Consider the following 13,073-nt stretch of genomic DNA (forward strand, 5'->3'; position numbering starts at 1 on the left):
GATTTGACAGTCAAACTATCACTTAAATAACTGCCAACCGTTGTCACTGTTGATATCCTATGTGTCACGATCGTTGTAAGAGGCAGACCAAGGCGCAGCGTGATAGGCGTACATCTTTTAATGAGTACTTTACACCAACAACAAAACGATACGTGAAGTCTAAAGGTTCACCAACACAAACCTATACAGAACAAGTGGTCCTCTGTAGCTCATTTGGTAGAGCATGGCGCTTGTAACGCCAGGGTAGTGGGTTCGATCCCCGGGACCACCCATACGTAAAAATATATGCACACATGACTGTAAGTCGCTTTGGATAAAAGCGTCTGCTAAATGGCATATTATTATTATATTATTATAAGATCCCACAATCAACTGTGCAAAACAGGCTGCCTAAGTATGGTTCCCAATCAGAGACAACGAGCAACAGCTGCCTCTGATCGGGAACCACCCTGGCCAACATAGATCTAAACGATCTAGACAGAAAACAAGGAACAATTAAACATAGGAGCTAACACCCTGGCTCAACATTAAAGGGTCCCCAGAGCCAGGGCGTGACAGTACCGCCCCCCCCCCCAAAGGCACGGACTGCGACCGCGCCAACCAAACACCACAGGGGAGGGGCCGGGTGGGCATTCCGCCTCGGAGGCGGATCCGGCTCCGGGCGTGACCACCACTCTCTCTCTCGCCCTCGTGGTCTGGCCCTGCTGACCGGAGCTGGACTGAACACCAGTGGAGCGGATTGCTCTGGCGTGGAGCAGCTGACCGGTGCCGGACCAGGCACAGGTGGAACAGGCACGGACCGTGCCGGACTGACGACGCGCACCACTGGCTTGGTGAGGGGTGCGGAAACGAGCCGGACCGGGCTGACGACGCGCACCACTGGCTTGGTGCGGGGAGCAGGAACAGGCCGGACCGGGCTGGTGACGCGCACCACAGGCTTGGTGCGGGGAGCAGGAACGGGCCGGACCGGGCTGACGACGCGCACCATTGGCTTGGTGCGGGGAGCAGGAACAGGCCGGACCGGGCTGGCGACGCGCACCACTGGCTTGGAGTCAACATGGGCCAGAATCCCTTTGGAACGCTTTCGACACCTTGTAGAGTCCATGCCCCGACAAATGGAGGCGGTTCTGAGCAACAGGGGGTGCAACTCAATATTAGCAAGGTGTTCATAATGTTTTGTACACTCAGTGTATGTAGGCCTACATGTTTTTAAACAGTACAGTATCACACATCACAGTACAATGCCATAAAGCTTGGGCCTGTAGTACATGTAAATCAACTTAAAGTTGGTTTTTATTTCCATATGCAAAGAATAAAGCATAATTGTTCATATAATAATGTAATATTAGCCTCATAACAACTCCAGGAATAGGAAATAATCAAATAAATGAAAAGACAGAGACAAATGCTTTTGAACTACTATTTATTTTATTTGAAAATGTAAAATTCAGTGCAAAGTAATGTAGTCCACTAGTGTCTAGATCCCTGTTAGGTGGCAAAGTGTGACAAGAATCCTGTGGGGAGAGAAAACATTAATTTAATAGGTGTTAACTAATCAGGGTTCAACGAAGCACTTCAAGTCCTCAATTCAAAAAAAAAAAGAAAAAAAAAAAAAGAGAGAGAGAGAGAGAGAGAGAGAGAGAGAGAGAGAGAGAGGAGAGAGAGAGAGAGAGAGAGAGAGAGAGAAGAGAGAGAGAGAAGAGAGAGAGAGAGAGAGAGAGAGAGAGAGAGAGAGAGAGAGAGAGAGAGAGAGAGCGAGAGAGAGAGAGAGAGAGAGAGAGCGAGAAGAAGCGAGAGAGAGAGAGAGAGAGAGAGAGAGAGAGAGAGAGAGGAGAGAGAGAGGTGTGGCCCTTCAGGTCTCTGCAGTAGGACTACATGCTGGCCATGACGTACTCGAGGTGGTACTCCAGGAGGCTGGAGAGCTCAGTGACCAGAGACTCTCGGTTAAAGTACCAGGCCAGCTGCTGGCCAAACATGTCATCTAGCAGAGCCATCAGGCCGCCCTGAAGGGAACACCACACAACACATAGAAAATGGCTCTGAGCTACTAGCTTATCAATAGGAGAGATACAATGACAGTTACTCCCCCTAAAACGGCATTGAAACCCTGTTAACCAGGAACGAGTAAAGAGGAAGTAAACTAGTAATAAGGAAGAAAACAGGAAGAAAACTCTTGACTCGTACATTGAGCAGCAACAGGTATCTCTCAGCCTTTGGCTCAATGCTGGCAACAGTGGGCAGGAAGGAGTACAGGAGAGCGTACAGACGCTCCATGAACCCACCAGGTTGCTAAAGTAAACAGAGGAGGAGAGAAGAGAAATTGAAGTGAAATTGCTAATAGACAGACATCTAAACATTTACCAGTGAGATGCTACTTACCACCATCAGGGATTTCTGAGCTGTCATCATCCCAAACAGCACCAGCTCAAAAAGGACATCTATCAGGTTAACATGATGGATCTAGGACAAGAAAACACGTTTGGAGAAAATAGGAATGATTTCAAATAGATCAGCTACTGTGCCGTATAAAAGACATGCATGTGGAAGAACTCAAAGTGAGACTTGAAAGAGTTAATTAACTCACCTTTGCCTCAGCCAGCTCCCTCTCAATGTCAATCTGCTTGGAGGGGTCACTCAGGTAGTCCACAAAGTCGTTATAGGCACGGATGAATTCGGCCTCGTCCTATCACAAAGCAAAGAGCAGTGATGTTAGTGCACAGAACACATTTCCCACCGAGGACGCTCTCTTTCCCTTGAAGGACAATGAGTTAGTGAGCTACCATCTGGTGGACCTGAACCAGTGCGCCCAGTAGGACCTTTCCCGCCACAAACAGATGGTTCCTGCTCAGGGTGGAACCGAGCAGGGTCTAGAGAAGAGGGAAGAGTTAGGGTGAGACACCCATCTTCCTCTAGGAGACAGACAGAACAGGAAGACACAGAGAGTCAAAGAAAAGTGGGTCCACTCACAGTAAAGGCCTGGCGCAGGGAGACGAGCCTCAGGCCGATGTCCTCCACTCTCTTGGTGGTAAGGTAGAGGCTGTGGAAGAGAGGGAATGGAGCATGTCAATGGGGGATAACAGCATTGTGACCACTATCCTTCAGCATCTGACAAGCTCAGACTACACACACATTTAGAGGGACTCACTTTAGCAGAGGAACCTCCCTCTCCTCAGGCAGCAGGTCCTCCTCCCAGCCCTACAATAACAGAACAATTATTCAACATCAGTGACCAATGTAATGACATGACAAACAATGGGTCAATCGAAGGATCTTAATGCTACTAGTCAATAGTATGTGTATGTGTGTGTGTAACATCTGACCTCATAGCAGTTGTGGCCATCAGGCTCTGGCTCAGTGAACTGCTGAGTGGTGGGCGTAGAGACGGAGGCAGCCTCCGACCACGCCGAGGAGGAGAGCAGCCCATCCAGCCCCATGTGGAGAGTGGCGTACACCACCGAGACATCAGTTTGCTGCTCAAAACAAACACACACAACACACGTTAATAGAAAACAGACCATATCTAATGGAAAATGCCCTGTAATTTCTATTCTATATTGTCAAGTTCTGCGTGATTTCTGGCTGACCACAGCTCTGCCCAAACTTGAAAACGGCTTTATCCTTGATGAACGCAAAGGACAACTCAAAACTGTTCACTTTATGATTTTTTATTGTCACAAAGATGGAACAGAATAGGTTGATAACCTTCAAACCACACAAACAAAAACCCATGGATTAGTTACAAATAACTCTCAATTCCACTTCTCAAAAATAAGCATAAACTAATGTTACTGAATCCTCAAACCTAACCAAACAATCATTTCATCATTTAGATTAACCTAGGATCATTGCAAGTTAATAATTAAATATCAATATCATAATTAAACATTTAACAATACACATGATTATAGTAACGTTACTGTCAAGTACTACGTTCACATAATGAAGTCTTCACTATTTAATTAATAATTGTATGTTACAACCAAACAAAAGGGCATATAGAAGCATGAATTCACAACACATTCTGTCCTACCAGTTGCGTCTTTGGATGATCAGGAGCTGTGGTCATTGGTATCTCTTCTCAGGAATGAGTGAGAGCCAAGTAAGCTTTTACCAAACATTTCGATGCCATGCACATGCACTGCTTGTGGGTGCGCACGTTAATATGGTCCCCAGAGCACTTCCTGGTGGTTGGTTTCAACAGCTCCGGTTGCATGGTTGCCCCCTGCAGGTTGGGAGTGCTTTGAGCACCCTGGGTGGATTTAGGCTTGAGTGCTCGGTATAGCTTGTAGTCAGGAATTGACACAACACCTCCCACTTGACCTCCTGGTTCTTCAACCCAAGGAGGTCACACAGAACTGTGATGTGTTGGATTCAGTTACTCTATTTTTGATCCTGTTGCTGCTGCTCTTCAACTGGAAGCAAGACAACTATCCGTCTGACATCCCTGTGAAGAACTGTTGCTGGTATCTTGATTGAATGTTTTTCCATCTTTTTAGCGGGCTTCACAGTTGCGACTGGGTAGCTGGGGAAGGATCGGAGATATACATCCCTCACAATTCCCTTCTTGTCCGTGTTAACGTCAATAACTCTGGCAAGCCTGTACTGCAGTTTTTTCTTCATTAAAGATTTGGAATCTTCCTCCACAGAGCAAGAGTCCAGTGTTTTCCTCTTTGACCACAGCAAGCCTGCTGAGTGTGGTGTCTGGCCAGGTTACATCCTTTTGGGCTGCAAGGAAGAGATCCCTGAGTGCATCTTCACACTCCATGATGGTAAGTGTAGCTTTCTTGATTCTGGACCTGATCTCAAGAGCTGAAGGAATTTCCTTTTTCTTTGGCTTGCTTGTGGTGGTGGTCTTGGCTAGCATTTCTTTCCACCTTGTGGCAGCTCTCCACACCCAGGCAATGACTCTTGTCAACCTGGTTAAACTGCTGAACTTGCTGATGTTAAGGATATTCCCCACTGAATAACCAGAAGGTGGTCTTTGGACTTGGATTTGGTGCCCTCTTCCATTAGGGCTGCTTTGCAGGTCTTTACCTTTGTCAGAGGTTGGAGATATTGGTATACGTGGAGCATGTTGGATTTTTTTCCCCACCTGCGCTCGGGTCAGTGCTGCTGTAAAACATTTCCTTTGGAGCTTGTTTATGCCTTCTTTGGCATCTGCAGTGACTTCTTTGGCTGACTTTGTCGGCCAATCCTCTACAGGTCGTTTCAGAAACTCTGGGCCGTTCTGCCACACAGAGTTCTCTTTGAGGTCCTCTGGGGTTGCTCCTCTTGTCATGAGGTCAGCAATGTTTTGCTCACCTGGAATCCATCTCCAGTCCTCAACTGATGTGGACTTCTGGATCTCTCCCACTCTGTTTGCAAAAAAGGTCTGGTACCCATAACTGTCCCTTTGGATTGCACCCAGCACAGTTTGACTATCTAACAGATGGATCCAACGTCCTACTTGCATCCGACTGTGCTTTTCAATGTATTTCCCTGAGTCTTGCAGCGAACACAGCACCACAGACTTCAGCCTTCACTGGTTCTCCCTTTTGGTCAAGTGGTGTAAGCTTGGCTTTGGACTCAACAAGTCGGACCAGGATGCCTTGCTCGGTCTCCCACCTGAAGTATGCCACTGCTCCATAACTCTGGTCGCTCCCATCTGAGAATGTTATTCCCCAGGGTTCTCCAATCCTTTTGACTGGAGTCAGGCTTCTATGGAAGGTAATTTGGTTGAGGTGTCTGTATTCCTCAAACAGGCGGATTGCTTCTCCTCTAAGTTTCTCAGACAGAGGTGTGTCCCATGTGTCTCTTGTTAGAGCTTTGCCTCCAGTTTCTTGGAATGCTTTTCTGACTAAAATGGCTCCTTTCTGTTTGGCAGGTGTTGCAAGGCCTATTGGGTCATACAAACTAGCTACTTGGCTAAGCAGTTGCCTTCTGGTCAGTGGGTTTGGAGTTTTCATTCTCACTTCCTCTCCAACGAGATCTTGACTGATCCTCATCTTCTTTTGTCTCTTTGAGAAGTTTATCGAGGTCATGAGGTACAGTTTGTCTGATTCGACTAAATAACCAACTCCAAGGGCTCTGTTGTCTCCTTCTCTCACTTGGTTGGGGAGGATGAAGACTTCATCTGATGATGTTGGATGTTCTGATGTAGATGTTTGCCTCCCACTTTGGCCTGATCGGACCCACGGCTTGAGGAAGAATCCACCTGCCTTTAGGATTTCTTCGACTTTTTTGGTGGTTCCGTCTAGCTTTTCCAGGTCATTATGGGATGTCAGGATGTCATCTACGTAGGAATCCTCTTCAAGGACCCTCCGTTCCTCTTTCAGATGTGTGAACATGGACAACTTCGCTGTTTCTCTCATGGCTAGTTGTGCGATACACCCTGCTGGTCGATCGCCCATGTTGACCCTGGTGATGGCATATTCCTCAATGTCCCCATCATCACCGTCTCTCCAGAGGAATCTATGGAGGTGCATCTCCAGGTCTTCGAGCCACACAGAATTGTACATCTTTTTGATGTCGCCGAGAGCAGCATGGATTCCTCTCCTGAACCTTAGCAGTACCGCTCGAATAGGATTAAGTACATCAGGCCCTTTCAGAAGAAGGTCATTCATGCTGCTTCCTCTAAACCTCTGGCTGCTGTTCCATACCAGTCGGACAGGTGTAGTTATAGAGTGTGGGTTTGGTGCTATCAAGTGACTGACGTACCATACTGGACCTTTCCAGTCGGCAATGGTCTTTCTAGTGAGTTTCTTTGCTGCCTTCCTTTCCACCATCTCATGAACTTGAGTTGTGTATGCTGCACGCCAATCTGGTTCTCTCTTGAGTTGTTTCTCCGTCCTCAGAAACGTGGCTTCCACTGCGCTTCTGTTGTTGGGCAGGGAACTTGGATCTTCAATCCAAGGGTATTTTGTGTCCCAGTGAGGCTCCTGACTATGCACATCTGACTCCACGTAACTGAGACCTTGCCTGATTATCTCAAGCTCTCTTTCTTCACTAAGAGTCATGTCTTTGCCTCCTGGTTGACAGTTACCACAACGACATCCTCCACACATGGGTTCACAGGCCGCCCCAATGCTGTCCCACTTCCACCAGTCCAAGAACTCTTTGCCAATAACAGTGGTTTTAGTTTCAGCTCTAGATTCTTGCATCTCAGCAATTTCTTGATACTTTACTGCTGTGATTCTCATAGATCGTGCAAAATGAGTTTCAGAATTGTGCAGGGCCATGTCCACTACTTCACAGAGGTCTGGATGTGCTCCTCCAACGGTCTTTCCTAAAGGGCTCTCCCACAGGACAAGATCTCCTACTACCTTTACTCTCTGTGGAGCAAGTCTTCCTTCCCGGTGGCTTATGAGAAGCTCAACATGTTCTGGTCTGTGAAGGTCTTCCAGGTTGGTATCGGGAAGAACTTCTTGAGGTGTTGTGCTTTGATTGCTCTGTGAACTTTTGCAATCTCATCCAACCCATAACAGATCAGCTCATGAGCTCTCTCCGTGCCTCTTGGTGTCTTGACTCTCACCTTGAGTAAGTATATTTTGGTCTTCACCTTCATGGCCATGCCTCCAACTCCATGGACGACTAGTGTGATCCTTTCACTTGAAGCTTCCAGTCTCCTGGCGGCTGTGTGAGTGATGTAGTTGGTGTCTGATGCTAAGTCAATGAGAGTTCCAATTTTCTGCCCTGCGTTCGTAGTTACTTCGAGAAGCATAAGAATAACTGGTAATTCACGTGTGCTTGAGTCCATTACCCCAGGAAGGCTTCCTCCAGTGCAGTGTGATTTTGCCATGTTGGTGAAAGCATTCCTGAATTTTTCTGCCACGTCCGGGGTGAGCTCACGTATTAATCTCTCTTGCTCCTCTGTGAATGTTTGCCTCCTGGTGCTGGGTTTTTCCACTTTCACGTATTCTTTCCTCTTAGCCCCTCCTTTAAGGCAGAGAAAGAAATGGTGATCCGAGGAGCTTCCTCTTTTGCAGTCTCTGTTTCTGCAAAGGTAAGTGTCCGTACATTCCTCATCCTCTCCATGACATCTGAGGCATCTTCTGCATGCTCCCAGTCTTTCGACAGCATTCAGCTTCTCACTAGGCTTTAGTTCTTTGAACTGCTTACAAAAGAAAATCTTCTCACGGTGCTTTTCATCTCCACACACAACGCATCCTCCCTTTCTCGTGGACCTTGTGGAAGCATACCGCTTCTCCGGGATACGTAGCTTTCTTTTCAGGGTCTTCACTTACACCCAACTGGTCTAGTTTCTCCAGTATGTCCTCTTGTGTCTTTAAAAATCTTAGAAGGCTGTCGAAGTGATTGTCAGGTGTGACTCCATTTCTTGGGTTGACCATGAATGTCAGCCAGTCCCTCTTCATGTTATCCGGCAGCTTGCTCTCTATGGATCTGATGACAAGGGGATTCTTTATGGCTCCACTGCTTTCGAGCTCCGTGAGGTCATTCAGGGCCTTTTCCACAGCTTGAATCAGGTCAATAACCTTCCTTGGTTGGTGTGACTTTAAAGGAGGGACCCTCTCCAGGTCCTCAATTATCTCCAAAGCGATTGTTGGCTTGTTTCCATACCGGTTTTGGAGTACTCTAAACATGTCTTCAGCACTGTTATATGATGACAGGCGCAGGTCTCTACATATTCTCTCGTCCACACTGTCAAGAAGTTGAAACTTCTTCACCTCCACTGAACCAGTCGGCTCTCCCTGCTTTTGCAGGCTCTCCCAGTCTTTCCTCCATCTGTGGAAATTCCTCCTAAGCCCAGTGAATTTAGGTAGACTGGTTGGTTTTATTCTCACCACTGGTTGTGGGACTGCTCTTGGTTGAAGCTCTGTAGGTCTTCTGTCCTCTTCTGCAATTCTCTGTGCGATGAGGAATTCTGTTCTTTTGGCCTCGAGGTTACTGCCGAATATTCTCAGATCTTTTACTCTGCCTTTCAGATCTGCAGTCTCATCGTGTGGGACCCATTTTTCCCAGTCTTTCAGGCTTTCACTTGCATCATGGATTAGCTTCCTCGCTCTTTCCAGCTGTAGTTCATAGCCGTCCCTGTTAATAGCAGTGACGGGGGTTTCTTTGGCTCTGTCACAGGCTTTCTCCGCTTCTTGGATTGCAAAGTCTACCTCCTCTTTACCGTATCTTGGCCAGAGGTTGAATTGGACTGCCTCTCGGATTTCCTCCAATTTCATGTCGCACTCTTCAATCGTCCTTTCAAGATCAGCATGCTGGTCCTTGTCGAGCTTGACCTCTTCATCTCCCTTAGTTCCCGCTTCAGCCAGTAGGCCAGCCGCGTAGTCATCATTTGAATCACCGACACTTCTAGCCAGGGAACTGAGCTTGCTGAACTCCTCTTGTAGTTCATGCTTAATCATACCAGCTGCAGCTTTACTCAGGTAGTTCGCTTGTCTGGTGAAAGCAGATTTGGCTAAGGTCCGCTCTTGCTTCAGTTGCTTGACTGTTTTCCCAAAAGTTTCCTTGGCCATGGTGTAGAGTTTCACAGGCAATTCTTCCTTTGCGTCGACAGCTTGACTTCAGCCCTTTGATCCTCGTCTTCACTGCCGCGCTGGTTATCAACTGTCAAGTTCTGCGTGATTTCTGGCTGACCACAGCTCTGCCCAAACTTGAAAACGGCTTTATCCTTGATGAACGCAAAGGACAACTCAAAACTGTTCACTTTATGATTTTTATTGTCACAAAGATGGAACAGAATAGGTTGATAACCTTCAAACCACACAAACAAAAACCCATGGATTAGTTACAAATAACTCTCAATTCCACTTCTCAAAAATAAGCATAAACTAATGTTACTGAATCCTCAAACCTAACCAAACAATCATTTCATCATTTAGATTAACCTAGGATCATTGCAAGTTAATAATTAAATATCAATATCATAATTAAACATTTAACAATACACATGATTATAGTAACGTTACTGTCAAGTACTACGTTCACATAATGAAGTCTTCACTATTTAATTAATAATTGTATGTTACAACCAAACAAAAGGGCATATAGAAGCATGAATTCACAACACATTCTGTCCTACCAGTTGCGTCTTTGGATGATCAGGAGCTGTGGTCATTGGTATCTCTTCTCAGGAATGAGTGAGAGCCAAGTAAGCTTTTACCAAACATTTCGATGCCATGCACATGCACTGCTTGTGGGTGCGCACGTTAATATGGTCCCCAGAGCACTTCCTGGTGGTTGGTTTCAACAGCTCCGGTTGCATGGTTGCCCCCTGCAGGTTGGGAGTGCTTTGAGCACCCTGGGTGGATTTAGGCTTGAGTGCTCGGTATAGCTTGTAGTCAGGAATTGACACAACATATATACATAGGAAATTGTTTATTTACCTGGTAGCAGCCATGCGTCACGGCCACAGACGTCTCGTGGCGGAGGTGAGACGCATACTGGGTCACCCTGCCAGCCACATACTGACAGAGAGAAACGACATGTTAAGGCCAAACGGAATAAGTGAAGAAAAGCCTAATCTAATACTAATTCAGTAGTATTTACATCTTACCTGGATCCAAGAGATGGACTGCACCTTGGTGGCACAGTAGGGGATGCCCTCTGGACTAAGTCTGTGTGTCTCCTTGGAGATGGCCCACACCAGTTGAGTCTCCAGGCCTCGAACCCTACTCACATGGTGCATCCTTACCACCACCTGCTGTGGAGTGAAACAACAAGACAACATCAACAAAACAACATCAGCCATCGCTGTAACATATTTCCATCAAGATCACATGACACTGACGATGTAGATTAGGATTAGGTAGTGACAAAGACACATACCTGGGATCCCCCCACGCATGTAGGTGATAATGGGGCTGATGAACTGGAAAGTTCTCCAAGCTTTAGCCACCGGACCGGCATTGTTCTGCACAAGAGGGGGTTGACATTACAATACATTCAGGTTAGAAACAGCAAACATTGCAACAGTGATGTGACTGTGTGTGTGGGTCTCTTACCCTGATCACAACAGGCCCACAGTACAGGGAGCTAAACCTAATCGGTATCAACTGCCAATTACCAGTGGCCTCCTAAAGCAGAAAGCAGACAACAAAGATTTTTAGAATGTCAAAGTGACACAAATTGAATATCTGGGATACTTTTCAAACATAAAACTTTCTGAAAATTGTACCTCAAGGATAGTCGGCACATCTGGCACCTCCTCAAGGATGGCTGGCAGCAGTGGTACATCCGGCACATCATCCAATGGCACAACCAACTGGACCTCATCCAGGGCAGTTGATTCTAAAATTAGGAACATTGGAATACAAACAAACAAATGTTAGGATGTAAAACGTATCGAGCTAACTAGTACTACTAGTTCAAAAGTGCATCTCTTAGCAAAAGTTACTAAAGTTAACGTTAGCTTGCAAGTATGGATTACAGAAAAACACAACATTTCACAAATTACATTTATATTGTTAAATGTGGTCAAATAAGAAGTTTAAACTCAACATACCCTCTTCGAAGTCGATGTCACTGTCCACCTCCCGACGATTGCGAACCCTGCAAAACGGAAAAAGACAACAAAAACAACCCACAAATGAATTTGAACAACCTGTCGACGCAGTAGACCGCCGACGTCCACGCACTCTCTCCACCAATTTTGAAAAGCACCCAGGCATTTTCCAGTTGATCTTTCAGTCTCAGGTCTCAAAAATCAGTCAAGTTTGTTGTTGTTGAACAGCAAACTGAAGTTGTTGTTGTTTTCGAACAGAAAACGTTCAATAGAACGCCGAGATGTTCTATCGGTTAGATGTCTCTTGGCAACACATATTTTTGAAAATTGTTGTTTACAAAATTGACAGCTGTGTTGCCATAGAAATGAGTTTGGAACTCTATGCTTACCATTCTAATTCTATAAAAATTCCATTCCTAGTCATCATTCTAATTCTATTGACCCTATTTTGTCACCAGAGGATTTCTTATGTTGTTGGTATAATATAAAACAAAAATACCAAATGTTCTTTTTAAGTCACTAGCTAGGTCAATGGCCCATTGAAATGTTTTAGCATGTTTAATGGAAGTTGTTGTTGTTGTTGAACTTCTGAAAGTCTGGCTTTGGCTCAGTGGATAATAAAGTATTGTGGAGCACAGACAACCCGGTTTAAAATATATTGACCAAATTCAGACAAGGGGGGCAAAGCCACAGCCCACTGAGGTAGGAGAGCACTGAAGTATCTGCATAATAATAATCCATATCTCTTTTATAAACAGGATAGTATCATTGATTATATAAAAGTGCATGTATGAATTAGTCTGATTGACCTTTTTTCATGGCAGGTTCACCTTCTGAAGCCGGACGAGGTTCCCAAAGCGTGCTGCGCACCCACCAAGCTCAGTCCCATCTCCGTACTCTTCTACGACGACAACAACAATGTGATCCTAAAGAAGCATCGCAACATGGTGGTCAAGACCTGTGGATGCCTGTGACACCTGTGGTAGCCCATCTATTCTACATCATTTTTATAAACTTGACTACCATTGTTCCAAAAGATACAAACGGGGTAATATACCTTGCAACCAGCAGTTGATAGCAATAATCTGGCAAAAATATAAACGCAACAATTTCAAAGATTTTACTGAGTTACAGTTCATATAAGGAAATCAGTCAATTAAAATACACTGCTCAAAAAAATAAAGGGAACACTAAAATAACACATCCTAGATCTGAATGAATGAAATAATCTTATTAAATACTTTTTTCTTTACATAGTTGAATGTGCTGACAACAAAATCACACAAAAATTATCAATGGAAATCAAATGTATCAACCCATGGAGGTCTGGATTTGGAGTCACCCTCAAAATTAAAGTGGAAAACCACACTACAGGCTGATCCAACTTTGATGTAATGTCCTTAAAACAAGTCAAAATGAGGCTCAGTAGTGTGTGGGGCCTCCACGTGCCTGTATGACCTCCCTACAACGCCTGGGCATGCTCCTGATGAGGTGGCGGATGGTCTCCTGAGGGATCTCCTCCCAGACCTGGACTAAAGCATCCGTCAACTCCTGGACAGTCTGTGGTGCAACGTGGCGTAGGTGGATGGAGCAAGACATGATGTCCCAGATGTGCTCAATTAGA

The 13,073-nt window shown here is 45.6% G+C and overlaps 1 protein-coding gene across 1 annotated transcript; it reads right to left on the minus strand.

Moving 5' to 3' along the window:
• Positions 1-1,450: 1,450 nt before the first annotated feature.
• Positions 1,451-11,681, minus strand: LOC121574456. The gene is made up of 15 exons (XM_045222696.1): positions 11,450-11,681; positions 11,123-11,235; positions 10,950-11,021; positions 10,736-10,858; positions 10,502-10,648; positions 10,332-10,412; positions 3,321-3,470; positions 3,146-3,195; positions 2,968-3,037; positions 2,781-2,867; positions 2,585-2,683; positions 2,380-2,460; positions 2,185-2,289; positions 1,894-2,003; positions 1,451-1,514 (listed from the first exon to the last, which is right to left on the minus strand). The coding sequence occupies exons 1-15, from the start codon at positions 11,613-11,615 to the stop codon at positions 1,478-1,480; spliced, it is 1,491 nt and encodes a 496-aa protein (XP_045078631.1). The 5' UTR covers positions 11,616-11,681; the 3' UTR covers positions 1,451-1,477.
• Positions 11,682-13,073: the final 1,392 nt, after the last annotated feature.

Source organism: Coregonus clupeaformis, chromosome 9 (assembly GCF_020615455.1).
Source record: "Coregonus clupeaformis isolate EN_2021a chromosome 9, ASM2061545v1, whole genome shotgun sequence".
NCBI lineage: Eukaryota > Metazoa > Chordata > Actinopteri > Salmoniformes > Salmonidae > Coregonus > Coregonus clupeaformis.

Bases quoted from the DNA above. Each gene is read 5' to 3' on its own strand.
- LOC121574456 (XM_045222696.1), bottom strand. From the start codon at position 11,615: ATGCCTGGGTGCTTTTCAAAATTGGTGGAGAGAGTGCGTGGACGTCGG. The intron at 3,471-10,331 runs GTAAATAAACAA...TGTTTTGAGCAG, and splicing joins TGACGCATGGCTGCTACCAG to CAAACTGATGTCTCGGTGGT. The intron at 2,461-2,584 runs GTGAGTTAATTA...TTCTTGTCCTAG, and splicing joins GGGAGCTGGCTGAGGCAAAG to ATCCATCATGTTAACCTGAT.